Raw genomic sequence first — 27648 nt, 5'->3', positions numbered from 1 at the left:
GGGAGACTGGGAGCACGTGCTACGGCACCTTGGGTGCCACCGTTCCCTCTCACTGTGCCCAGGCTGGAGCCCTCTCCCGCGCACTCGGCTTCCTGCTGGTGCCCCTTGGCCGTCAGCCCGGGAAGTCCGTGCTGCCCAGACCGGGGCCCCGTGGCGGGTTTCTAGAGAGAAGGAGGGAAATGCCAAGGGCTCAGAGCACCCTCAGTCTGAAGGATGGGCACCCAGGATTGCCCTGAGGCACGCACTCAGGCCCTGGCCTCCCTGGCTGGAGGACAGGCGGCCGTCTTTCCCTCTTGCAGCTGTGCCTGAATGAATTAATCTGTGCATCCGCTCAGTTCATGCCTGTGTTCATTCACCAAGCCCTCACACAGGCTCAGGATGGCAGGCCCAAGCTGGGGCAGGGAGCAGCAGATGAACGAGGTCCTTCACAGCTGACAAGCTGATGGAGCGGTCAGATGTGAGCCCTGAGATGCAGCTGCCCCTAACAGGAGTCCTACCTGTCTGCAGGGGTTGGAGGAGGGCTCAGAGAAGCGGGCAGACAGTTCTCCCAGGGCAAGAGTGGGGGCGGGGACAGGGGCGGAGGTGGGCTAGAAAGACTTCAATGAGAAGTGACTCCTGAACGGACTCATTCATTTATCATTCACCCATTCACCCGTGTGTGCGTTCACTCAACAGATATGTATTGAGCACCTACTGGGTGCCAGGTCCTGTGCCAAGTGCTGGTGAGCAGATACAGCTGAGGACCTGCTTTTCTGGGGCCTGCAGTTGGTGGGGAGACAGTCAGGACTCAAGTCATCACCACACAGACCAAATGGAAAATTACGCTGAGTTATTGGGCTTTGAAGAAGAGGTTTGTGGTGCTGATGGAGCTAATGACCTGGTCAGGGAGGTCGAGGCCTCCTCTCTGAGAAAGACTTGAAGGATGAATAGGAATTAACTAGGGCAAGAAGGGAGAGAAGATGATCCAGGCAGAGGGAACAGCAGGTGCAAAGGTCCTGTGATGGAATGACTGGATGAAGGCCAGAGTGGCTGGGGTACCGTGACAGAGGGGAGCGTGGTGAAAATGAGGCTGGGAAGTGGGCGGGCTGATAGCACCTGAACTTGTGGGTCCTTTTAGAATATTTGGTCTGGATTCTACGAGCAAAAGGAAGGTTTTAAGCGGTGGTCAAAATGATCCTGGTTGTGTGGTGAATAGTTTTGAGGGGGCGCGAGTGGAGGGGGGTGTTGATGAGGGTACAGCAGTGTCCACATAAACAGTGGAGGGGCTTTGACCAAGGACATGGCGAGATCAGGGGATGGGGGAGTTGGATGTGGGGTGAGGGTCAGGCTGTGTCAAGGTCTAGGAAACTGAGCTGGTGGATGGGAAGGGTGACAATGAACATCGTTTTCCTGTACGAATGTATTTTATTGAGTGTGATAAGTAATATCTTCATTTCTACCAAGGAGAGGAAAAGAGGCAGCGGTTGCACTGTGAGCAAGGGATGATGTTTAGTTTCTACTGTGTGGTATTTAATATGTCTTCTCAGTAAATCTTTTCAACACACCCCAGAGGTAAACACGATTGTTTATTTACGAGGAAAGAGGTTGCAGAAAGGTAAAGTTACCTGCCCAAGGTCACGGCTGGGAAGAGGTTAATCCTCCACCAGCCTCCTCTCTTAAAAAAAAAAAAAAAAAGGCAAAACAACTTCTTTGATTCTATGATTCTATTCAGTGAGCTGATAATTGAGCAAACAGTTTCTGTCAAGAAGGGGAAGGGAGGGACCCTGGGAGGACCCCCTGCTCTGGAAGAGTGCACGGGAGGCTGGGACCGCGTCGCCTAGGAGCCCCAGGCGTCCTTCCAGAATCCAGCCACGGGGTGACCCAGCGTGTTCTTGACCCAAACCAGAAAACAACCCTTCCCTTCTCTGCATCTTTCACCTCTTGCTCCTGAGAAGTCCTTCCCTGACTCTAACCTTGATCTTCCTGCTTCTGTCCCCACTGTCTCAGCTCGCAGGCAGATCAACGCCACCTGGCTGCTCCCTCTACCTGCTGGGCCCGCAGCCTGCTCCCTGCCCTTCAGCCCTCGGGCAGACTCCTAGGCAGCCGGCAGCCTGTAACCAGACGCTGTTTGCTCCCAGCAGGCTCCCTGAGCCTCACTCCGCACACTGTTCCTGGGTCTCCTCTCCCCAGCCTGGGTGGAGTGTTCCCCTGCCCAGTCCAGTGACCTTCGCCTGTCTGAGCCCTGGTTAATTTTTGCCCAGTCTTCAGGCTGTGGGGCTCCTCCCCTCGGGGATATAAGCCTGGCCCAAGGCTGCCCCGTTCCCTACCTGTCCTGAACCTCCCCAAGCTCCCTCCCCACCCTCACCATGGCCAAGGGCTTCTACATTTCCAAGACCCTGGGCATCCTGGGCGTCGTCCTGGGCGTGGCAGCCGTGTGCACCATCATTGCTCTGTCGGTGGTGTACTCCCAGGAGAAGAATAAGAATGCTGGCAGCTCCGCTGCAGCCACCACGAGCCACACTACCAGTCCCACCACCACTGCAGCCACCACCTTGGACCAAAGTGAGCCATGGAACCAATACCGCCTACCCACGACACTGGTGCCCGAGTCCTACAGGGTGAAGCTGAGGCCCTACCTCACCCCCAACGAGCAGGGCCTGTACGTCTTCCAGGGCACAAGCACTGTCCGCTTCACCTGCAAGGAGGCCACCGACGTCATCATCATCCACAGCAAGCAGCTCAACTACACCCTCACTCAGGGGCACATGGTGGTCCTGCGCGGCGTGGGCGACGCCCAGCCCCCTGAGATCGACAGAACTGAGCTGGTGGAGCTCACCCAGTACCTGGTGGTGCACCTCAAGGGCACGCTGGCGGAGGGCAGCCTGTACGAGATGGACAGTGAGTTTGAGGGGGAGCTGGCCGATGACCTGGCAGGCTTCTACCGCAGCGAGTACACAGAAGGCAACGTCAAAAAGTGAGTTGGAGCTGGATCTGCTCGGTGGGGGTGGATCCCAGACGCTGAAGCAGAGCCGGAGCCTGAGGGTCAAGGAAAGGCTTAGATTCGAGACCTTTGAACTTTCTGGAGCCCTTGGCTGGCCATTCCATCTGCAGGCTCAGAGGAGAGAAATTTGTCTTCCAGCTAATACGGGGATAGAGCCTGCCAGGACTTTGACCCTGAATCCAGAGGAGCTCTGATCCCCCATAGCCAGCGGGCGTGTCAGGGCATGAGGCTGCCCAGGGGAGGTGGGGAGGGCAGAGTTAGGCCTTCCGTGCACCCCTTCCTCTGCATGCCCAGCAACACCCTAAAACTCCCAGCCTGCCCACCCCCCTGGGGTGCAAGCATTCTGCCGGCACAGCCCCTAACACCCTGGTTTGGGCAGGGTGCTGGCCACGACACAGATGCAGGCTGCAGATGCCCGGAAATCCTTCCCGTGCTTCGACGAGCCATCCATGAAGGCCCAGTTTAACATCACCCTCATCCACCCCAAAGACCTCACAGCCCTGTCCAACATGCTGCCCAAAAGTGAGCGAGTCTGTCCTGGGGCCACACAGCCTGGGGAGGCCGGGACCTGGGGCTGGAGTGCAGGATGCGGGGGGAGGCGGGGTACATCCCCACATACTTGGATGCTCCATGCCCAGGTCCTAGTGTCTCCTTTTCGGAAGACCCTGACTGGAACATTACCGAGTTTGAAAGCACGCCCGTAATGTCCACGTATCTGCTGGCCTTCATCGTGTGCGAGTTCTCGTATGTGGACTCGAGGTCACCCAATGACGTCCTGGTACGGAGCTGGGCCCGCCAGTCCTTCCCTGGGATTGGTCCTGGCCTGAGGGGTATTCCTGTTGATCCTCATCCCTGAATCCCAGCTCTGAGTGATCTTGGGCATGCGTCTTAAGTTCTCTGACCCTCAGTCTCTGCATCTGAAAAATGGGTCCCACCTCCTGAAGGGAGTTCCCAACTCCTGGGTGCCAGACACATGGTGGCTATGACTACTGTTATTCCCCAAAGGCTCCTCCCTATGACTCGAAGCCCCTCAGAGACCCCCAGCTCTCTCTTCTGCTGACCAGGCCTCTGGGTTTAACCTAGTTGCTCCCCCTACCAGCCTGCTGGGCCCTGGGGCTCAGCCCATCTGCACCAGGAGCCTAGAGGGACCCCTGACCTACCTCCATCCTCTTTGCAGATCCGGATCTGGGCTCGGCCTAGTGCAATTGCGGAGGGCCATGGCGATTATGCCCTGAACGTGACAGGCCCCATCCTGAACTTCTTCGCCTCACATTATAATACATCCTACCCACTTGACAAATCCGGTGAGTGAGGGGCCTTGTGCGGTGAGGGGCAGTGGGTGGGGCTCCATAGCTAGAGGCCATCCTGCCAATGGCTGGTATCCCCAGACCAGGTCGCCTTGCCCGACTTCAACGCCGGCGCCATGGAGAACTGGGGGCTGGTGACCTACCGGGAGAGTGCTCTGCTGTTCGACCTGCTGTCCTCCTCCATCAGCAACAAGGAGCGAGTGGTCACTGTGATTGCTCATGAGCTGGCGCACCAGGTAGCCGCCCCATCGTGGGGGGAGTCCAGAGAAAGACACAGAGGGCCCTGGGAGGAGATTGCACAAGTCCTGGCTCTGCGCTTGGCAGCTGAGAAGGGAGGAGGGTCCCACCTGGCAGGGTAGCAGTCACCATGATGTCGGTGAAGTCCCCAGCCCGGGAATGGTGGCCCTGGGTACTGTTAATGACTGTAAGGCCAGAGTGGCTTGCTGGGCTGACCTCCCTCCCCTACAGTGGTTTGGGAACCTGGTGACTGTGGCCTGGTGGAATGACCTGTGGCTGAACGAGGGCTTTGCCTCCTATGTGGAGTACCTGGGTGCTGACTATGCAGAACCCTCCTGGAATCTGGTGAGCCAGCTGGGGTCTGGGGTGGGGCGGGGGAAGGCCTGGGTCACCCCCTCCCAGGCCAGTCTCCTGATGGCTGTCAGGGATTTGCAGAAAGACCTCATAGTGCTGAACGACTTGTACTCTGTGATGGCCGTGGATGCACTGGCCTCCTCCCACCCGCTGACCTGCCCTGCCGACGAGGTCAACACGCCGGCCCAGATCAGTGAGATGTTTGACACCATCACCTACAATAAGGTGCTGCCCCAGCCTCTGTGTTGGTCCTGAGACAGTGGGGGGCATGCGGAGGGAGGTAGGGACTCAGCCCACGGGGGTTCCACCGCAGCCAGGGCTCCAGGAGCACCTGTCCTGGCCTGATGGGGGCACAGGGTCCCGCCAGCTCAGCACAGCCCTTCTGAACCCCTCCCCCTCCCCCAGGGAGCCTCTGTCCTAAGGATGCTCTCCAATTTCCTGACGGAGGACCTGTTCAAGCAGGGCCTGGCGGTGAGTACCCCTGGCCAGCCATGGAGCGGAGGCTGTTTCCTCCAGCCCCCGCCCCTTGTCCCTGAGCCCTGCCTACCACAGAAGTTGAGTGGTAGAGCCTGGGGATACCGGCTTTGCCCTCACAGTGGCCTGTCTTTCCGCAGTCCTACCTCCATGCCTTTGCCTACCAGAGCAGCACCTACCTGGACCTGTGGAAGCACCTGCAGGAGGTCGGTAACAGCAAGCCCCCCTGAGGCTGTTCTGTTGGGGTCCTGAGATGCTGAAAGTCCCTGGGGGCAGCACATGTGTAAGAGAATGTGCCCAGCTCCACTGCTTACCAGCCCAGGCAGGTCATTTGGAGCCTTGGTTGTTTATCTATAAAATGGGTGCAGTGAGGGCTCCTTGAAGGAAGTGTTGTGAGACCACAGGTCAAGCCCCCTGGCAGGTGGCCTGCCTCGTGCTGTAGTGAGCTCCATGATGGGAGCCGAGGAGGCCCCTCATCTTAGCAGTGAGGAAACGGGCCCTCACGGTTCCCAAGCTCCAGCCCTCCTCTGCCTGGAACTTTGGAGCCCGTCATTCAACCTACTCAGCACTCCTGGCTGCCCTGTGCCCTGACCGGCCCCTCCCAGGCGCAACTTTGCACACACTGGCACCCTCGGCATAAACTCTGACCCTTCCATCCAGCCCCGCCTTGCATTCCTGTCCTCTCAGACCCCCAGCATTCCCTGTCTGTGCGGCAAACTCTCTGACTGGGGTCCACCCTCCTGCCTTCCCCTCCCTGCCTCTCCTAGGGCTGGAGTCTGTGCATCCCTCACCCCCATCATCTCCTCTCCCTCACAGCTGCCCCCACCCCTTCTCTGTGGCCCTCCTCAGCCCTACTGACCCCTCCAGAATCCCGTGCCCCAGGCTCCCTCTCCAGCTGCTCCCCCACTGCTGCCACCATCCCTCCAGTCCCCAGGTGCCCAGGCTGGGCCAGTCTGACCAGGGAGGGCAGACCCAGGGTCTTGTCATGGAGTCACAGCTGGGCTCCAGTGCCCTCCTGGCCAGTCTCCAGCCCAGCTTCCATCTGCCATGAGCCTGATCCCCCTCCCCCACCTCCCACGGCCGGCTGACAGGTGGCACTCACGGCCTCGTTCCCTCCCCTCCACTTCCACTGTCTTCCTTGCCCCGCCCCAGTTTCCTGCTCTTTCCTCCCCTCCAAAGCCGAGCCCTCCTCCACGCCAGAGGCCCCTGCAGCCCCATTCCTCCCTCCCACTCCCTCTGTCCCTGAGCCCCATCTCTGCAGCCCCAGAGTGCCCTCCCCTCAGCTTATACCCTTCTGCCCTGCTCTTCTGCCCTCTTTCTTGCTCTGTTCTTAGGGTTTCACTCTCTCAGTTATTAACAGATGTTGTTGGCTTTTTGTTGTTATTACTAAAGCAGTGCACACGCATGGAAAAAGACAAAAGAGGACAATAACACTCCCCAAGCCCGTCCCCAGACTCCCACCTGGGTGTGTTTCCTTCACACCGCCCACGGCCCTCCCCCTCCCCCTGCCTGTGACACCAGGACACTGATACCTCTGTCTCCTCTCCCTTCTCATCCTCCCAGGGTTGTTCAGGGTGAACCGTGGGCATCCTGGGTGCCCCTCCCTAACACCCCCCCCTCAGGTTGGGCCACAGAATGGGGGACCCCATAGATTTGTTTAATCAGTGTGGAATGAACCAGAGGCCAGGAAGTCCTCAGCTTGCCCAGCACTGGGCACCCCAGCTCCTGCCTCCCAACCCAGTGTTCTTCCACTGCCTCCCAGCAAGGGGCACCAGCGAGGAGAGGCCAGGGGCTGCAGGGGCTGCCCTGGATGGGCGGGGTGGAGGGTGGCAGTCTGCTGACAGCAGCACCATCTCACTCTGCCCCAGGCTGTAGACAATCAGACAGCCATCCAGCTGCCTGGCACTATAAGCAACATCATGGACCGCTGGATCCTGCAGATGGGCTTCCCCATCATCACTGTGGACACGAAGACAGGGGACATCTCCCAGGAGCACTTCCTCCTTGACCCGGATTCCAACGTCACCCGGCCCTCAGACTTCAAGTGAGCAGAGGGGGTCACTGAGGCAGGTGTCCTAGGGAGGCTTCTGAGGGGCAGTTGCTATGGGGCTCCCTGACCATAACAGGGTCTGGCCTGCTCTGGTCCCAGCCCTGGTGGCTGTAGACTGGCTCTCCCTCTGGGGCCAGGAGGATGGGGGCACTTAGTGCCGGAGTCAGGCAGAACTTGGGAGCCTGGGCAGGGCTGCTGTTCACTGGCAGTGGCCAAGAGCTGTGGTCTCTCACCACGTTGCCCGTGGGTCTCTTGTTGCAGCTACCTGTGGATTGTTCCCATCTCGTCTATCAGAAATGGCGTACAGCAGGAGGACTACTGGCTGCAGGGCGAAGCACAAAGTAATCTGGCCCTGCCCTAGTGAACAGCAACCCCACCTGTACTCCCAGCTCCTGGCCCACGTTCTGGGGGTTATGGCAGGCCTCAGCGAGGGCTTCCTTCATCATTTCATTCAGTGAATGAAGCCGACCACTTTGGTTCCGATCTCTATCCTCTCTGGCCGCCAGGAGAAATGATGGAAGGCAGGGCGGGGGGGAGGGGGCGCTGAGCAGAAGAGATGGAAGGAAGAGATGACTGGTGTGGGGGTGCCAACTGGATGGGAGGCTTTGCCTGGGCTTCCCGCTCCATCGATGGGGTGTGATGGAGCTGTCACAAGCTGAAAGAGAAAGAGAAAGAAGGAGCAGCAGCAGCAGCAGCGTGGGGGCTGAGTCTGCGTGGACCGTGGCTGTGCGGACAGAGGTGTCCAGGCAGCTGTCACTTTCCGGCCTCATGGAGCCTGCAGGAGGCAGGGCCGGCACTGAGGTTCAGAGATGGCATGCTTGGTCAGCCAGAGGCGGAGTTTGGCCTGGCAGCCCCATCCTACACCCTGCTCCTCCCCTCTCCTCGGCCTCGCCCCAGAGGCTTGAGGGCCAGCTGGTTCCAGGCTGCACGGGAGGCTGCTCACCCTGAGGCCTGGAGAGAGGAGGGCCAGGGGCCAGCCTGTGCCTCCTGAGCAGCCTCACCCCAGCTCTGGTCTCTCCCCACAGCCCAGAACGAGCTGTTCAAAACTGCGGATGACGAGTGGGTCCTGCTGAACCTCAACGTGACGGGCTATTACCAGGTAAACTACGACGAAGACAACTGGAGGAAGATTCAGACCCAGCTGCAGACAGACCTGACGGTAGGTGTCGGCCACCCCAGCCCGTCCCCTGCCCCCAGCCCAGCCCCAGATGGCACCAGACTGCAGGGCCTGCCCCCACCACCAGCCTGAGGTCACATGCTCTGTTGCCCCTCCTAGGCCATCCCTGTCATCAATCGGGCGCAGGTCATCTACGAGGGATTCAATCTGGCCAAGTGAGTGCCCCCTTCCTCCTCAGGCCCTGCCGTGCTCAGCTGCGGAAGGCCTGCTGACTTCAGCCCTAGTGGGGCTCCCTCCTGCTGTCCTTACTGTGTGCCAGGCACAGTGCGGCGGGCTCCCCGAGCTTCCATCCCCACCTCGGCCCCTACACCTCCGGAGATTATTAGTGTTGCAGCCCGTTTCCCAGACAGGAATCTGCGACTCAGAGTGTGAGGACCTCGCCTGACGTCACACGTAGCCCCTGACAGCCAGACACAGGCCTGTCTAGCTCCAAAACCGCATGTCCTCCACGGCACCAAGCTTTTCCTGAGGGCCACCTGTGTGCCACGCCGCCGTGCTAGGTGCTAAAAAAATCTGGGAAGGACAGGACATGGATAAACAAACCTTTATCGAGCACCTGCTGTGTTCCCAAAAGGTGCTAAGCTCTTTGACATAAGTGACGTCACCACAGATGTGGACATTTATGAACAAATGTGCACAGAGGGCCTGAGGAGGAGGAGGAGGGAGCCAATCAGAGTAGAGGCAGATGGAGGAAAGAGCACTAGCTTTAATTCCTTTTGAATCTCAGCTCTGTCTCTTATGGGCAAGTCTCTTCCCCTCTCTGAGCCTCAGTTTCCTCATCTGTTAAGTGGGGATAATAAGCAAGGGAATGTGACTGGCAGTGGGTGAGGCCAGGGCCTGGGCTGGCCTTGTTTGTGGTAGCGCCCAGCATCCACGTGTCCTCCCGCGCCAGCCCCACACCCAGGGAACGCTGAGCTGGCTCGCTTGAGGGTCTGGGACCTCAGGCTCCAGGAGGGGGCTGGGGTTCCCACAGTGAGGCTGGACTGGGTGGGCGTGCTTACTTGGGCCCTTCTGTTTGTCCCCAGTGCCCGAAGGATCCCTGTCACCCTGGCGCTGAACAACACCCTCTTCTTGATCGGAGAGCAAGAGTACATGCCCTGGCAGGCCGCCCTGAGCAGCCTGAGGTACTTCGAGCTCATGTTCGACCGAACCGAGGTCTACGGCCCCATGAAGGTACAGAGGGCGTGGCCGGATTCAAAGACCAGTTCTGAAATGGCTCCGTTAGGAAGTCAATAGAAATATTGCCTGGAGTGATGGAACCCTCCGGCTGACACAACACTAGGTCCTTTGTTGAGAGCACGCTCAGCAAAGGGGAGAGCGCAGGAGGGCCAGAGGGTTGAAGAACGCTGTGGGGGGCGGGGCGGAGAGGACGCAGACTTGTAGCTGGCAGATCTGGCAGTCAGCACTTGCAGATGGCACAGGAAAGGCCCGCGGGCTGAGGGGCAGAAGGCCTGTCTTTTGAGCTGTGTGGCCTTCGGCACCCCGTCTTCAGCCCCAGAGAAGCCCTCTGTGAAATGAGCAGGCCCGTATTTGCCTCGCCTGCCTGTTGGGCTGGGAGGGAGATGCGGGCGTTAACGGTTGACACATGGGGAGCCGAGGCTGCCGCTAGAGAGGGAGACCTGGGGAAGCTCAGCTTGCTCTGGATGAAGCTAGATCCGTAAGGACGTTCATGGCAGCATTGTTTATAAAAGACAAAAAACTGAAAACACTTACATGTCCAACAGCTGGGGACTGGTTAAGTAAACTAGAGTAGCTATTTAATGGAATATCATGTAGATCATACTTGAAGAGATCATTTTTTTATTAAAATTTTTTCACATTATTTATTAAGTTCCTATTATGGTAAATGAAGTATTATGGTAAATGAGGTTTTAACTCATTAACCTACTTTCCTCAAATTCACTCCATCCTCGTAATGTAGCTAAATCACGATACTTGGTCAAATCAGTAATCAGCATTTGCTTTATTGTGATTATTTAAATATCATTCTCTGTTGAGCCATATAGAGTACTATGATTATGTTTCCTTTTTTATACATCTTGTACAAATGTATCAGATAATGCCTCTGTTTTGCTTTTTCCTGGAGACATCTCTCCTGGAGCCCTCATGTTGACGGCTCCCTTCTAGAACTTTCTAGAACTGCTGCTCGGCACCCATGAGTGGTGTAGGTCTGTGCCTGGGAACCGAACCTGGGCCACCAAAATTAACCACTGGGCCACGGGGCCGGCCCCTCATTTTCGGTTCTTTGTATGTGGCCAGTTTCCCTCTTCTGGAAGCTTGTGGGCTCGTGTCTCAACCAGGTGGCCTCCACTGGGCATTTCTCGTCCTTCTACTGTTTCAGTCTGGGCTTTTTTGCATTGCTCTTTCACGCTTTCTTCCCCTCCTCTTTTCCAGTCCTCCCTTCCTGGGACCTCTGTAAGTCCAGCTCACTGCTCTTCATTGGTTCTCCAGTTTTCTTCTCTCTTCTATTTTCCAGCTTGTTCATTTTTTGTTCTGCCCTCTGGAATATGCACACCACCTCCCCTCTACAGATTGTTTTAATTTCTTCCATCATATTTTTAAACTTCCAATTTCCGTTCCTGGCTCTGGTGTCCTATGAAATAGCTTCTCTGAACTCCCTGGGGGGATATTTATGAAATTTTCCTTTTCTTCCATTGACTTGTTTCCTCTGAGTCTTCTGTTTGTTTTGGTCTCCTTTCAAGTTGGAGGCTGAGCTGCCCCTTTGGATTTGAGAGTAAGGCAATAAAAAGTGATTGGAAACTCCGTGGGGAGGTGGAGTTTGTCGTCTATGGATCTTGTTGTGGGGTGACTGAGTGGCCAAGTAACTCCTCACGAGGACTCTCAAAAATTAGTGCCTGTGAGAGCCAGCCCTGATGGCCTAGTGGTTAAAGTTTGGCACGCTCCACTTTGGTGGCCCAGGTTCAGTTCCCGGGCGTGGAACCACACCACCCGTGTGTCAGTTGCCATGCTGTGGCAGCGACTCACATAGAAGAACTAGAAGGACTTACAACTAGAATATGCAACTGTGTACGGGGGTTTTGGGGAGGGGAAAAAAAAAAAGGAAGAAAGGAAGATTGGCAACAGATGTTAGCTCAGAGCAAATCTTTCCCAGCAAAAAAAAATGAGTATGTGTGAGTGTGTTCCCTTGAGACCATTCAGTCTCCAGAGAGTGAGCCCCTGTCTTGTGCAATGGGGCTGGTGATGGGATCAGAGTGGGGAAGGAAACTGGGGGGCACCTCCATTTAGTATGTGAGCTTTCGCCTCTGGCCCTCTCTGCAGTCCAGCCACCCTCCCACTGTGTCTGGGGACCCCTAGTTCTGAGTCCTTTGATTCAGCCTCACCCATGAGGGAGGGAGGGGTGTTACGTGCTGTAAGGAGGGAAGTGGGGGCTTGAGAGTTTAATTACTCCTTCTACGGACGTTGACCCCATCGCCCTGTTTACGGCTGCTGCCTCACTCCTGTCCCACCGACCCATCCCTCTAATTCTGAGCCTTGTCACCGCAAGTCTTGCTTCCGTCTCCATCTCCCCCTTGGTGGGGCTCTGTCGCAGACTCTCCCACTCTGCCACGCCTGTCCCATCTCCCTCTCTTCGCCCTCCAGCTCCTAAACTGTGTGGACGTCTCATCCATGTTGTTTCCTTTCCTGTTCTCTTTGTTCTTCAGGGTTTATTCCTTTTACATTTGGAGACAGATTCTGGTTGGTACACATGACCATCTACCACACTGAACCAGAGTCCGCAAAGGATTTTAATAACGTGGGGTGGGGCTTATGTTACAATGTCAGATAAAAAGAGCACTGTGCAGAATTGTAGATATGCCAGGTAGAAAAGAAAAAAGAAGGGGTAAACTGATTAATTTGGAAATTATTGGTTTGGTAAGCTCCTACCTGGTTTTCATCTTCTGCGTATGCTTTTCTGTGTTTTGTGGAATACTTCTGATCAGCCGCCGGGGAGTGGGGAACGCCCAGCACTATATTAAGAAATGGTGACACTTAGACATGGAGTGCTAGAATTGCCTGAGGCTTTGAGAAGAAGGAACCCCAGACGAGTCCTCAGAAACCTGGCCTCGTGCTGGCCCCTGTGAGCACTGTCTGGCTTTGGGCGAGGCCCGAGCCTCTGGCCTCTTTGCTTCTGCAGCCACTAGCCCTTGCTCCACCTGCCCAGCCACGTCATAAGCTCCACGGGGTCCAGGCAGGTCAGGCATGAGTCTCCGCTTTGAAGCTATTTATGTTTTCTTTTCCCCAGAGCTACCTGAGGAAGCAGGTCACACCCCTCTTCAATCATTTCCAAAGTACTACCAGCAACTGGACTCAGCGCCCAGAAAGCCTGATGGACCAGTGAGTATGACCCCTCCTGGTGTGGAGGTCACAGGTGGCCCAGCCACCCAGCAGTATCCTCCTCTGGAGCTCCCAACTCCTGGCCAGACCAGGGCCGCCAGGCAAGGAGACACCCCCCACTCCAGAGACACCCCTGCCCTGAGGCCCCATGTGGCCTGTGGGCCCATCTGACCTCTTTGTACAAAGGACCAAACTGAAACTCCAAGGTCCCCTCACCAGCTTGGTCATTCAGGTTTTAGGTGTTGAAGCTGAGGCTGGAGCCTGTGCGGGCCCCTGTGTGTCCCCAGGCTGCCTTGGGGACTCAGGAAGCTCAGGCCTGAGGCATGAAGCAAATAGGGGGACTACAGAGGGCCAGACAGGCTGCAGCCTTAGACAGAGACCCCTGGCCCTGCTGCCCTGCCTGGAGTTGTGTGTCAGCAGGGGCCAGGCAGGCTGACCACATGTCACCACCGGGGCAGGTACAACGAGATTAACGCCATCAGCACCGCTTGCTCCAATGGGGTTACTCAGTGTGAGGATCTGGTCTCGGCCCTTTTCAACCGGTGGATGGAAGACCCCGATAATAACCCGTGAGTGTGTCCCCTCAATCTTCATCTGTCCCTGAAGCCCGCAGCTCTGTCCTCCTCTCCACCCTCCCTGCTGTTGCTCCACCCCTGACAGCCTCCACCCCATGCCAGGATCCACCCCAATCTGCGGGCCACTGTCTACTGCAAAGCCATCGCCCTGGGTGGCCAGAAGGAGTGGGACTTCGCCTGGGAGCAGTTCCTAAACGCCACGCTGGTAAACGAAGCTGACAAACTCCGCACAGGCCTGGCCTGCAGCAACGAGATCTGGATCCTGAACAGGTGAGGACCTGGGCCAGGCGGGGTGGGTGAGTCCCCCTCCTCCCCGGGATCAGGGGCCAGATGTGGAGGAGAAGGAACCAGCAAGGCCTCCACACTCTCATTCCCGGGGTCCTCACAAACCTGCGCGGTGGGGCAGTATTTTCCCCATTTTGAGGACACTGAGGCTCAGAGAAGCAAAGCAACTTGCCCAAGGTCCAGATGCTTAATAAGTGAGAGAGTCAAGATGTGAACCCAGGTCTGCGTCCACATCCTGTGCTTTTAACTGCTGTAGCCTCTTGACCTTTACTCGACAGCAGCTCAGTCTCCCTCTGTCAGGGGCTCTGGTGCAGCTGGACCTGAGTCCTTCTGGACGTCCAGCTTGGCACCCTCAAGCCCTTGGCTGAGGGCTCCTGGCTCCCACTGTGTGCCTCATATGCCATCAGCTGGACCCCAGTAAAGAAGAGCCACCCTCAACATCAAAGATAGGAGTGGCTGTCCCACTTGGTCCAGGGCTCGCGGACCTAGTACTCCTTCCTTCCTTCATCGTCAGACATTTATCAGGCACCAGGTCATATCAGGCATGACACCTGGCATAGCCAGTGACCCTGCTTAGGGAACTCAGTGTCTCATCTACAAGAGGGATGTAGGACCAAGGAGTCTTCAACCCTCGGCGTGCTGAAGGGACGTTGAGAGGATGTGGTAGGGATGTGCGTGGCAGAGGGCAGGGTGCTTTGCTGTCCTGGGTTCTCTCTCCAATCTGACTGCAGCCCGTGGAAGTGGTCGCTAACATGGCATCCTGCCCTCACAGGTACCTGAGTTACACCCTGAACCCTGACCTCATCCGGAAGCAGGACGCCACCTCCACCATCACCAGCATCGCCAGCAACGTCGTCGGGCAAACTCTGGCCTGGGAGTTTGTCCAGAGCAACTGGAGGAAGCTCTTTCTGGAGTGAGTCTGCTGGAAGCATGTCAGGGGGAAATGCACACCAAGGGTGGGGTGCCCCGGCGTGGTCTGTGTGGACAGAACATCACAGGGTTGAGAGTTGTGGGGTGGACACTGCATAGGAGTGGTCAAAATTAACACAGCTTGAGGTCGAGTAGCGGGCAGAAACTGCAAGAGAAGGCAGGGTACGGGCCCTCCTTTTTCCCACTTGGGGGAAAGAAAGTCTGGCTGCTGGGAGTGTTCTCTGGAGGGACAGGAGCAAGGACACTGCAGTCCAACCCGCACTCAAGTTCCTAGTGGTGTCTCCTTGGGCGTGTCATTTCATCTCATCTACAAGATGGGGACAGTCACAGGGTAGTTGTGTGGATTTAGTGTCGCCTGCCAGTCACTGAGCGTCAGTTCCCGGCCCCTCTCACGGCTCATCTCTCTCCCCGCCCTGCAGTTACGGTGGTGGTTCCTTCTCCTTCTCCAACCTCATCCAGGGAGTCACCCGACGATTCTCCACCGAGTACGAGCTGCAGCAGGTAGGAAGCCCTGGGCTGTGCGATGGCACCCAGAGGCCCATCTAAAGGGACGGCCGCCATTCATCTCCCGCCAAATGTGGCCACAGGGGAGCGTGGGCTGCATGTTGCAAGGCCTTACTCAGTTATAGGGGAAGCTGGGTATCCAGACTTTCTTTTTTTTTTTTTGTGAGGAAGATCAGCCCTGAGCTAACATCTATTGCCAATCCTCCTCCTTTTTCTTCCCCCAAAGCCCCAGTAGATCATTGTATGTCATAGTTGCACATCCTTCTAGTTGCTGTAAATTCAGACTTTTTAAATGGTGACAATTCAATCAAAAATATTCATCTTGGTGGGGCCGGCCAGGTGGTGCAGTGGTTTAAGTGCATGCGCTCCGCTTCGGCGGCCCAGGGTTCACAGGTTCGGATCCTGGGTGCACACCGATGCACAGCTTGTCAAGCCATGCTGTGGCGGCATCCCATATAAAGTAGAGGAAGATGGGCACGGATGTTAGCCCCGGGCCAATCTTCCTCAGCAAAAAAGAGGAGGATTGGCATTGGATGTTAGCCCAGGGCTGGTCTTTCTCACAAAAAAAAAGCAAAAATATTCATCTTGGAATTTTTGTGTAGGCAAAAAGTAAAGAGAATAATATAATGAACCTACATGCATGCATTACCCAGATCGAACAATTATCAACATTTTTCCAACACTTTTTTAGGATGGACAATTTTCAAGCAAATCACTGATATTAAATGATTTCACCTGTAAATACTTCAATCATATCTAAAACAAAGGAATTTTTTAAACGTAATCTCACTGTCATTAGCAAACCCAAGAAAATTAACAATTCTTTACTATCGTCTTATACCCAGGCCATTTTCAAATTCTCTAAGTTGTTTTTTTAAAAAAGTCTTTTTGCAATTGATATGTATGTTTGAATCAGAAGCCAAACAAAGTTAACTCATTGCATTAGGTTGATTCATCTTTTTTTAATTGAGATATAATTCATTATATTATAAAATTCACAATCTTAAGTGGTTTTTTAGTATATTTTACAAGGTGTACAACCATCACAACCATCTAATTCTAGAGCATTTTCATTACCCCCAAAAGAAATCTCATATGCATTAGCAGTCATTCCCCCTGTCCCCAGCCCCTGGCAACCACTAATCTACTTTCTGTCTCTATGGATATGCCTATACTGAATATTTCATATAAATGGAATCATACAATATGTGGCCTTTTGTCTCTGGCTTCTTTCACTTAGCATAGTGTTTTCAAGGTTCATCCACATTGTAGCATGCTGTATCATTCCTTTTTATGACAGTGAAATTTCCTTGTATGGATATACCACATTTTGTTTATCCATTGATCAGTGGACAGACATTTGCGTTGTTTCCACTTTTCCACTACCTGTGAATAATGCTGCTATGAACATTCATATACAAATTTTTGAGTGAACACACGTTTTGGTTTCTCTTGGGTATACACCTAGGAGGGGAATTTTTGGGTCATTTGGTAACTCTATGTTTAACTTTTTGAAACATTGCCAAAATGTTTTCCAAAGCGACTGCACCAATTTATATTTCCACCAGCGATGTATGAGGGTTCCAATCAATTTCTTTAGGTCTTTTCAGACACTTGTTATTTTCTTCTTTTTTTTTAAATTATAGCCATCCTAGTGCACATGAAGTGGTATCTCATTGTGGTTATGAGTTGCATTTCCCTAATGACTAATGATGTTGAGCATCTTTTCATGTGCTTATTAGTCGTTTGTATATCTTCTTTGGAGAAATGTCTATTCAAATCCTTCACCTATTTTTTAATTGGGATATTTGTCCTTTTATTGTTGGGTTGTAAGAGTTCTTTATATATTCTGAATACTAGGCCCTTATTAAGTATATGATTTGCAAATATTTTTTCTCATTCTGTAGATTTTTTTTTTACTCTCTTGATAGTGCCTTTAGATACACATGTTTTTAATTTTGATGAAGTCCAGCTGTTGCTTGTGCTTTAGGTGTCATACCTAAGAAACAATTGCCTAATCCAAGGTCATGAAGATTTACACCTATGCTTTTTACTAAGAGTCTTATATTTTAGCTCTTACATTTAGGACTTTGATTAATTTTTGACTTAATTTTTATGTATGGTGTGAGGTAGGGGTCCAACTTCATTCCTTTGCACATGGCTATCCAGTTGTCCCAGCACCATTTGTTGAAAAGACTATTCTTTCCCCCAGTGAATGGTCTTGGCACCCTTGTTGAAAATCAACTGACTATAAATGTGAGGATTTATTTCTGGGCACGCTATTCTATTTCATTGACGTGTCTGTCTACCCTCATGTCCGTACCACACGGTCTTGATTACTGTAGATTTGTAGTGAGTTTTGAAATTGGGAATGTGAGCCCTCCAACTTTGTTCTTTCAAGATTGTCTGGCTATTCTGAGTCCCTTGCATTTCTTTATGAATTTTAGGATCAGCTTGCAAATTTCTGCAAAAAAGGCAGTTGGAATTTTGAGAGATTGCATTGAATCTGTAGATCAACTTGGGGAGTATTGCCATGCTAATAATATTAAATCTTCCAATCCATTAACACAGATTTATTTGGGTCTTTTTTCCTTCTATTTGGGTCTTAATTTTTTTCAACGTTTTATAGTTTTCAGCATACCAGTCTTGCACTTCTTTTGTCAAATTTATTTCTAAGTACTTTATTCTTTTTGATGCTATTGTAAATGGAATGGTTTTCTTAATTTCACTTTCAGATTTTTCATTGCTAGTGTATAGAAATACAATTGATTTTTGTAAATTGCTCTTGTATCCTGCAACCTTGCTGAACACATCAGTTTTAATAGTTTTTTTTGTAGATTCCTGAGGATTTTCTATATATAAAATCATGTCATCTGCAAATAGAGTTTTTCTTCTTCTTTCTTGGATGCCTTTTATTTCATTTTCTTGCCTAATTGCCCTGGCTACAACCTCTGGTACTAATATAGCTTTCAGTCTGTAACATCTCTTTTTAAAAAAATACCATTTATTTGTTGACGCAACTGGGTCATTTATAGTATAGAAATGGCCACATTTTGAATCTGGCTGGTTGCTTCCTTGTAGTGTCTGTTTAGTTTGTCCCTCTTGCCTACCTTGATTGGATTGAGATTGCAATTCAATTAAAAACTGAGGGTCAACTCAGTGAAGAGCCACACAATGAAGGCCAAACACATAGAGGAGCCAGATTTACCCTGAGGCTGCCATCCTCAACCTCTGCCCTAGATAAGGACTTTGCCCAGGGAGAGGGAGGGACCGGCCCTTCCTGTCCCGGAGAACAGGCTGTGGCCCTCATGGGGGTGGGGGCCCTAATGTGGAGTGGGAGGACAGAGGCCTGGGTGGCCCTCTCCTCAAAGCTGTGTTAGAGACCCAGCCTGAAGCTAAGAATCTTCCTTTTCCTGGCAGCTGGAGCAGTTCCAGGAGGATAACATGGACATAGGTTTTGGCTCAGGCACCCGGGCTCTGGAGCAAGCCCTGGAGAAGACCAAATCCAACATCAAGTGGGTGCAGGATAACAAGGAAATCGTGCTCAATTGGTTCACAGAAAACAGCAAATAGTCCCTGTCCTTACAGTCACCAGGCCCCCATGTGAGACACCCACGTGCATCTGTCCCAGTGGCCCACAGCAGGACCCCCATTCCTGGAGCCTGAGGCACCAGCGTCCTCCTCTCAGGAACAAAGTCTTTGGCCCACGTTCTCTGCACTCATGGGACCAATCCTGATGGCCAGACTGTCCAAGCACCTCCCAGCCCCTGCCCCTCATGCCAACCCCACCCCAGGCCTGTCACCCAGGGCCCTGGGACTAATCTCAGGGAAGCCCAGCTCCAGGGCCAGATGAGTGGAAGCCCTCGATGGACAATGGATGGCCTTGGGGGGCTGCCCTGCACCCTCTCTCACCTTCCCATAAAGACCCTGAACCTGAAGAATCAATACAGCACTAGATCTGTATATTTTTTTTCTAAGAGAAAATGTAAATAAAAGATTTCTAGATGAGCTTCCAGACTCATTACTAAACTAGAGCAGGAGTGGGTCTGCACAGCAGCTGGTGGGACTGGGATGGAGGGAACCTGGGGTGTATGGGAAGCACTGTAGGGGTCTGGGACCCCCAAGGAGCATAGGAGGGGAGAAGTACCCAGCCCCCTGGTCCTTCCTACGAGACACCTGTGTGGTGGTGTCCACTTGCTGCATTCATTTCATCCGAATTCCCATGGCAGGCTTAAGATGCTGGGTGCTGGGGAACCATGGGAGGCAGGGGGCAGGCAACTGGACACAGTGGTTCCCATGGTGGAGTGGGGAGAGCTAGGGCTTGATGCCAGGTAGAGAGCAAGTCCTGACACTGGAGGGAGTGCTTTTTCAGAAAGCAGTTTTCACAGTTGTAGAAGCTAGGGTTTGCACCCCCTCACGTGAGGCAAGGGAGCAGTGTGCTGGCTGGGTCCTTCTTCCTATACCACAGCAGCACACCTGGGACACCTGGGACAGTGAGAGAAAGGGGCTTGCAGGGAGGGCAGCAAGCCCTGGGTGCCAGGCCTGGTGCAACCACTCACTGGCCATGGGCACGTCCCACCACCCCTCCAGAATCTGTGGTAGATATCAATTTGAAAACTGGTTCTTTTCAAGAGTAGTGTACAGAAAAAGGCAAGTGCCCTCCAGATCACCTGGGGCAGCCAGGGGTCAGGCCACCCTGAGGAGAAGGCCTGGGATCCACAGCCCTCCACAGCCCACAGTGGCCTTGGTGAGAGTTTCTTGGCAACGCCGCCCGGTTGTAGAAAGCTCACCTCAGCCTCAGCCCCACGAGGCCCAGCTGAGCATCCGAGGCTGGTGGGAGGAAAAGAGGGAGGAAACAGACAGCAGCAGGGCTTGTTGGGGGTCACCTCCAACTGACACCACAGTGAGCTGCTGGGCTGGAGTCCTGGAGTCCAGGGGCCTGGTTTCAGATCACTGCTCAGCCAGTTTCTTGGGCAAGTGATCTTAACGCCTGAGCTTCACTTTAAGACCACTGATCACAGGGTTGGTGTGTGACTCTAAGGAGAGTTAGCCACATGCACGGCCCCACATGTCAGGAGAGCTAGGTGTTGTCATCCTTAGCCCTGTCTCCTGGCTCAAGGCCCTGCCCACCCTCTTCCCTCACAACCTGTCCCTCTTGTGAGAAGCAGGTGGTCTGGAGCAGGGGAGGCTCCTCCATGCTTTACTGTCTTCTGCACATCAAAGGGTGGGGCGGGCCAAGGGCCGGGGCTGGCTGTGGTTACAAGCTGGGGTCCCTCTCCAACCAGGAGGTTCCCCCAGCCCAGCTCCTCTGGGCCAGCCCTTCCTGTCGCCAGTGCCCAGAGGCCGCGGCTGGCACTTGACCTGGGGACCAGAGGGCAGGCCCCCTCAGGTGGTCCCCACTGGGGGAGGGGCCAGCCCCACCAGCTAGGGTCTCTGGGGAAGGTTGGCTTCCCGTGAGAAGACTCGACAGGGATCCCAGTCTCTGTGCCTGGCACTGGGCTAAGCGTTTATGCGCATTATCTTGTTTGGTTCTCAACAGTCCCAGGAGATAAGATAAGGACTGTCTTTATCTCAGCAAACTGAGGCGCAGGGAGGTTAAGTCACAACTCAGTAGAGCTAGGAGACCCGCCCCTCCCCCCCCCCGCTCTAATGCCCGTACATGAGTGGAAGCCCATCCCCCACTGGGACCTGGGGCAGGGTCTGTGACATCCACACATTACAAGGTTACAAGCTCGCACTGCCTGACAGCTTTCAACTTTGGCATTCATAACACCCTGTGCCTGCACAGCTGGAGAAAATCAGTTCCCCAGGGATGCAGCGAGGACATGCAGAGCCAGAGAACTGCCTGCAGACCCTTGCTCAAGGTCGCATGCAGAGCAGGAGCTGACTAGAACTCAGACTGCTCACTCCCTGTCCAGCGCTCTGTCTGCCGGTGGGTTGAGCCCTCAAGGCCAGTGGGGGAAGAAGGAAGGCCCTGAGGATCAGCAAGCAGCAGCCAGGGTGTAATGCCCTCTCTCACCTCGCCACCCTCCAGGAGGCCCCTCAGGAAGCATGTCCTCTACACTGCAGGGTCACTGAAAGGCCTGAATGACAGATTCAGTGAATGTCCAGTCTCCTATGGATGGCGACTAGAGTCCTTAGGAAGACGTGGGTAGACCAGTCATCGGAGGCAGGGCACCAGCGTCAGCAGCCCCTCTCCCTCTCCTGCCAGGCACTTAGCAGAGGGGTGAAGCCAAGAGCAGCATGCCTGGGATGGGGCCAGGGATGGAGGCCGGTGGCTGCTGCTTCTGAGAGGCAGGGCTGAGCCTTCCCTCCCAGAGGGGAGGACAGGGCTAGGGGATTAAGCCAAGCCCTCTGGCCCTGCTCCCTCACTTCAGAAGCATCTAGGATGTCTCCCAGGCAACTCCAGCTGGGGGATGGTGGCCTCTGGCCTCTGCCTCTGCCCCTCCTAGAGGAGCACCTCTTGAGGGCAGCTGGGAGAACAAGCTGCCAAGTTCCAAAAGACGCTCAGCTCCGGCTGCTGCTGGTGAGGGCCACTACTATCTTCGGCTCCACTCCAGCCCTTGCAGGGCTTCGGAGCAGAGGAGTGTGGCCATCAGTGACTGGACCAGGGAGTACCACTCTGTCCCTAGAAGGACAAACCCTAGATTGGTGAGAGTCAAATGAAGGAGACGGGCAGTTGTTCAGGTCTGCCTTAGGTGCAGAAGCCATCACTGTGGAGCCAAGACCTTGGGTCTTCTCAGGAAAGAGAGAGCATTAGACAGGGAGCCAGGGGCCCGACGGCCATACCTAGCTGGGGGCTAGGGATAGTTGCTCCCCCCCCCCCCCCGCCCCCGGCTTATTTCCTCATCTGTAAAATGAAGAGGCGAAGAACAGCCATTGCTCCTGCAAGAGATTTTCACATATTGAGGTATATGGGGTAACTATTCAGATTCAAAACGATTTGGCTTGAACTAAAAAAGCCTGACTTAATGGCCTTTCAAACATACATTGTACATGTGCTTTAATGGTGAAGTAAAGACTGCACTCTCTTAAGATAAGAGTGCACACTTCCCCTCCTACGCCCCGTTGCTAACGCCCTATTGGTAATGCTGCCCGTATTTGTTCCTTTCCTGACATCAGGGTCATGTCGACCTGCTATTTTGCAACTAAATACCTCTTTGGAACTTTGAAAATGTATCCTGGGTGTGTTTAATGTATGCTCTTTGTTCTAAAAAGATACGACTGAAAACCATGCTTCTGTGGAACACTTTCTTCCTTTCTGGAAAAGGCCTTCCCGGGTTATAATCCACACTCTGGCTCAAGTAAAATTCATCTATTTCTCTTACGTATAGAATGGTTATTTTGCATCGACACTCCCAAACCTGGCTGGGGCTCAGAATCCCTGGGGAGGATCTTGTTAAAGCCCCAGGTCCCAGGCCCTGGTTGATGCACTGAATCATGCTCTCTGGGTGGGAACCTGGAACCAGATGGCTCAACACACACCAGGTGAGGGAACTACTGGACTGGGTCACCTCTTAGGTCGTATGGTTCTCTTCAGCTACTGTATATCGAGCAACGACTATGTGCCCAGCCTAAGAGCCCTGAGAGGAAGGGTCTACTATTGTCTCCATTTCAAAGCTGAGCAAACTGAGGCTCAGGGAGGTTTCGTAGCTTGCCCACGGTTACATAGTAAGAGCTTAATGGAATGTGCACCCAGGTCAGCTGTGCCCTGTACCCGTCTCCTTGCTGTGTGTAACCTTGCATGGGGTTTTCTCACCCCTCCAGCTGTGGCTGTCAGCCCCTAGGGACATGAGGGCCCTAGAGCAGGAACCAGAATCCACGTCTAGAAGTTACGGGAAGAAGGCACCGCAGGGGTCACCTAAGCCAGTTCCTTTTTTAGGAGATGGGGAAACTGAGGAACAGAGACGGAGTGCCTTGCCTGATGTCATAGGGCACGTCAGCAGGCAATGGGCTACCCCGCAGCGTCAGACAGAGACAGACGCATCTACCCCGCGTGTGGCCTAGAGCTCAGGCAGTTCATGCTCTGATCTTGTTCCCTCCCTTTCTCCCGCCCTGCACTGTTACAGGGGCCTCCCTGCCAGGCTCCATCTCTGTGAAGCAGCCAGAGACCAAGAGCAGCTCTGACCAGCTCACCCCCAGCCCCAACCTCCAATGTCTCCCCATCACCTAGGAAACAGAGGCCAATGCCTCACCATGCTGCCACATGGGCTCCTTACAACCTTGCCTCCGAGCTCCTTTCCCAACTCTGTTGGTCGCTTTTCCCTGTCAAGTCTGGACTTGAGCCACTTCTGCTTCAACTTGGCTCATGTTGTTTCTTCTGCCTGGATCACTCCGCACTCATTCCTCTTGGCAAACTCCCCCACATCCCTCAATACCCAGCTCCAACACCCGGAACTCTCCCCTACTCGTGTTAGCAGATACAGAAGGAAGTTCCCACCACCGCTGGCTCTTAAGCCCATGGCAGCCTTTGCTAATGGATCCCAGCATCCTTTCCCCAAGATCCTGGAGGTGCCTCTTACTCTTACTCAAGACAGCATAAATCAAGGCAGCAGGACTGATGGATCAGCAACTCAAGAATGAAACTATATTGTCAACCCCATCTCCCAGCAGGCTGTCACATCCTCTCTGGTCCCAAAGTACCTTGTATAAACCCCACCGTTGATCTGGGCTCTGTTAGTTGGGAAATGCTTCTCTCTGGCACCTAATAGTGGGTATTATGAGCTAAACTGTGTTCCCCCAAAATCCATGGTGAAGTTCTAAGCCCCAGGACCTCAGAATGTGACTGTATTTGGAGACAGAGTCTGTAAAGAGGTAATTAAGTTGAAATGAGATCATACAAATGGGCCCTAATCCAATACAACTAGTGTCCTTAGAAGAGGAGATTAAGACGCAGACACACAGACTTCGGGTGACCATGTGAGTACACAGTGAGAAGGCAGCCATCTGCAAGCCAAGGAGACAGGCCTCAGAAGAAGCCAAACCTGCTGACACCTTGATCTTAGACTTCTAGCCTCCAGAACTGCGGGAAATAAATTTCTGTTGTTTAAGCCATCCAGTTTGTGGTACTTTCTTTAGGCAGCTCTAACAAACTAATACACTGGGCCTAGCATGTGGGAGCCACTCACAAGCATCCTTTGGAAACAATGTCGTATAACTGTGAAAAGAGCCCTCGGGCAGCAGGAATGCACCCAGAGGGATGGAAACGGGCAATGGTGATGAGTCTGCGGCAAGTGTGCAAGTCCAGTATTAACCCACCTGTGCCACCCGCACAGCAGGCCAGGGGGAGCCTCTGTGCAGTAAATATTGACCAGCTGGCAGGTGAGGGCCCACTCCCAACCTTGGTAGGCCTGGATTCGGGAGGGGAAGAGCAGCATGACTTGTTCCCCGCAGGATGGGAACATTCTTCCTTTTCCAGAGGCAATAAAAACCCAGATTGGTAGAAGAAAAACAGATCAAACCAAATTTTGGGTGTTTTCTTAAGTACAAAATCTAAGCATATAGGCTTCTGCCCACCCCCGACCCTGAACCCACTCCCCACCAGTCCCAGCCTGGCCAACTTCGTGGTCAAGCACCACCTTACTGTAGCTCAGGCTGTGTCTACAGAGCATCAGTCCTTCTGGGGGGTGTCTAGGAGTAGAGGGCACTGCCTCAGCCCCGATCGCAGCCGGGGAGGCCATCCACTATTTGTTTCAACACTGCTTCCATGAAAGACATCACTTGGAAAAGGGATCCTTGGCTAAAGGAAAGCTTGAAAACCACTGAAGTAGAAACTGAGGAGGGTGCTCCATATGACAGGTCTGATTCCTGGCTGAAAAGGAGGCAGGCAAGGCCATTAGTAGAAGATGCCCAGGTGGGGCCCCTCCAGATCTTCTTGCCAAAGTTCAGGGCAGCCACTGAGACGCAGGCCTGAGCTCTGGGGAGGGCTTTCATCACTGAGCTGGAAGGCAGGGCCTGGTCCCTGGTCCTCTGAGCTGGGGAGCACCTCTGCACTGCGGCTCCAGCATCCCCACTGGGTCTGAGGCTGGAGTCTCTGGCATGCTGGGTGGGGCAGGAGGGGTGGGATTTCTGGCAACAGACAGGACTCCAGAGACACAGAGATACCCTGCAACAGAGACAACAGCAGCTGGTTAGTGGGCCACTGCCTGATGCCCCGAGATCTGAACCTGGACGCTCTCCAGAGTGTTGCTGACAGGTTCTGAACAGCCCTAGTGCTGTGGATGCAGTGAAACAATGTGGTGAAGGGAACTGGCTCTGGAAATAGACTGCCAGAGTTCAAATCCCAGCTTTGCCCCTCACTAGCTACGAGAACTCAGCTGACTTCTTTTAGTCTCAGTTTTTGCATCTGTAAAATGGGGATGATGATGGTAACACCTACTTCATAAGGTTGTTGGAGGGCTGAATGAGTTAATACCTGTCAAGTGCCAAGAATAGTAAGCGTTCAATAAATTTTCGTTATTAATATGCTCTTTTATGGACCATGATTCACTCATTCATGGGCCTCATGAATGACTGCAGCTTGAAGGAAGCATGAAGGTCACCAGCTCCAAGCCCAACTGCTCAGGAAGCCCCTTCTCCCGGTGTCGGCTGGTCCTTCCTCCCCCTCAACACTTACTGGAGCACTTGGAGCGAATTTCCTGACAGTGGCCCCTGAAGCAAGTCCGAGGACTGCCCCCTCTTCCACATGTCTGTGAAGACTTCTAGGTACAGGTGGTGGTGGCCTTAACTCCCCAGGGCCCCACTTCTTTCCCCAAGGAGATTAGGGTCCTCTCCATCCTCCCTAGAGCTTTTCTCCACTCCTAATCAGGGTTGGATTAGAGAACCCGGGATCTAAAAAGCACTATATTCTCTGCAGACTAGAGCCTACCCACCTCCTCCATTTCCAATTGAAGCCTGGAGACCACCACAAGGGAAGCGGAGAGGGCCTCGGGGGCGCGTACCTGGTACACTGCAGCCAGCTCCCCGGCCGAGGGGGACGGCGTCCAGGGCGTGGCGTAGTTCCTGGACTCTGGGGACGTCTGCGTTCCCGAAAAGACTTGAGGCGGCGTCCAAAGGGCCGCGTCGCGGGCTCTCCCTTGGGACAGATGTGTGGGCGACTGCATCCCAGGGCAGTCAGGCGGTGTCACCCAGGGACCCATGTCAGGGATCCTGTTCCCCAGGACCTCGGGCGCCGCCGGGGCCTCGGGGCAGGCTGGCGGGAATGCCCAGGACGCCACGGCGCGGGTGGCTGAGGCCAAGCCCGGGCCGCGCGCCTGCGCCTGCGTCTGCGCCTGCGTGGTGCCGCCGTCGGGGCAGAGCGAGCAGCCCCGAGGGAGCGGCGCGTCAGTGTACCGCTGGCGCCGGCGCTGCAGGCTCTCCTCGCTGAGGCCGAGCACGGCCGACAGGTGACCGATGTAGCGGATGGCCAGCCGCAGCGTCTCGATCTTGGTCAGACTCTGGCCGGCGGGCGCCACGGACGGCGGCAGAAAGCGGCGCAGCTCGTGCAGCGCGCGGGCCAGCGTGCGCATGCGCAGCTTCTCGCGCTCGCTGGCGCTCTGCCGCTGCCCGCCGGCGGGTCCGGAGCGCACACGTCGCGGCGCCGTCGGGGCGGCCTCTGCGGCATGGGCGCTGCGGGCCGGGGGCGCGGGCTGCGGGGGCATGCGGGCGCCGTCCCAATGGCACGAGCCCGACGAGTCCGAGGAGGAGGCCGGAGACGTGGAGTCGGAGTGGCCGGCCCAGCCCCAACCTTGTGGGAAGATCCAGTGGTCGTGGCCCGGGAGGTTCTGAAGAGGAGGGGACTGGGCCATGGCCGGGCCTGCAGGCTCTGGGAGGCCAGGCCGGCCACCTCCGGGCCTGAGCTTTTATCGTGACCAAAGGTGCAAGGTGGCCCCCCACCAGGTTACAGAGAGGTGTCAAAACCCACAGAGCCCAGGGAAGGTCTGGGCAGGGGGCCCCTGGGAAAGGGGCCCATTTGTGAAGGTGTGGATTCTGACTCCTCAGGGGCTCTAATGGAGGCCCCTGCAGCCGGGAAGTGTGGGAGGGATAATTCGCATCTGGATGGAGCTGCTAAGCTTCTCACCGTGTTCCCACCCTACCCCGCCCCACGCGCTCAGGGTGAGTGCCCAGGAGCCCGACGACCGTGGGCAGTGCCATTTTGGGGGGGCGGCCAGGCTGTCCCTCAAGTGACTCATGGACCTTTGGGAAGAGTAGCTGCCTCTCTCATCACCAGCCCCGGGGGCCTGTGTCCGGTAACTTCCACCCATTGCCTACAAGTGTGCTGAATAAGACTCCAAGACCAGCCCTGAGGGACCCGGCCACGGTGAGGGCAGTGGGGAGGAGGGGACATAACAGGTAGACCCTTCCTGGGTTCCCCAGAACAGCACTTGCTGCTTTGCTGAGTGACACCGAGAAAGTCATCTCACTGCACACAGTTAGTTTCTGTCCCTGAAAAATAGAGCAGC

General features: G+C 54.6%; 2 protein-coding genes across 2 annotated transcripts; one reads left to right on the top strand and one right to left on the bottom strand.

Moving 5' to 3' along the window:
- Window positions 1-1699: 1699 nt before the first annotated feature.
- Window positions 1700-18808, top strand: ANPEP (alanyl aminopeptidase, membrane). The gene is made up of 20 exons (XM_058542448.1): window positions 1700-2953; window positions 3360-3502; window positions 3619-3758; window positions 4158-4284; window positions 4369-4523; window positions 4756-4869; window positions 4960-5103; window positions 5284-5349; window positions 5493-5558; window positions 7221-7396; window positions 7664-7743; window positions 8428-8561; window positions 8679-8734; window positions 9605-9752; window positions 12823-12914; window positions 13373-13483; window positions 13592-13759; window positions 14547-14687; window positions 15124-15205; window positions 18629-18808. Exons 1-20 carry the CDS (start codon window positions 2346-2348, stop codon window positions 18779-18781), a joined length of 2904 nt encoding a protein of 967 aa, XP_058398431.1. The 5' UTR covers window positions 1700-2345; the 3' UTR covers window positions 18782-18808.
- Window positions 18809-24732: 5924 nt separating this feature from the next.
- Window positions 24733-26994, bottom strand: MESP2 (mesoderm posterior bHLH transcription factor 2). Its single transcript, XM_058542449.1, has 2 exons — window positions 26149-26994; window positions 24733-25313 (listed from the first exon to the last, which is right to left on the bottom strand). The coding sequence occupies exons 1-2, from the start codon at window positions 26992-26994 to the stop codon at window positions 25044-25046; spliced, it is 1116 nt and encodes a 371-aa protein (XP_058398432.1). The 3' UTR covers window positions 24733-25043.
- Window positions 26995-27648: the final 654 nt, after the last annotated feature.

Source organism: Diceros bicornis, chromosome 5 (assembly GCF_020826845.1).
Source record: "Diceros bicornis minor isolate mBicDic1 chromosome 5, mDicBic1.mat.cur, whole genome shotgun sequence".
Taxonomy (NCBI): Eukaryota; Metazoa; Chordata; class Mammalia; order Perissodactyla; family Rhinocerotidae; genus Diceros; species Diceros bicornis.
The sequence above is the reverse complement of the archived record's forward strand: the minus strand, read 5'-3'. Positions and strand labels throughout refer to the sequence as shown.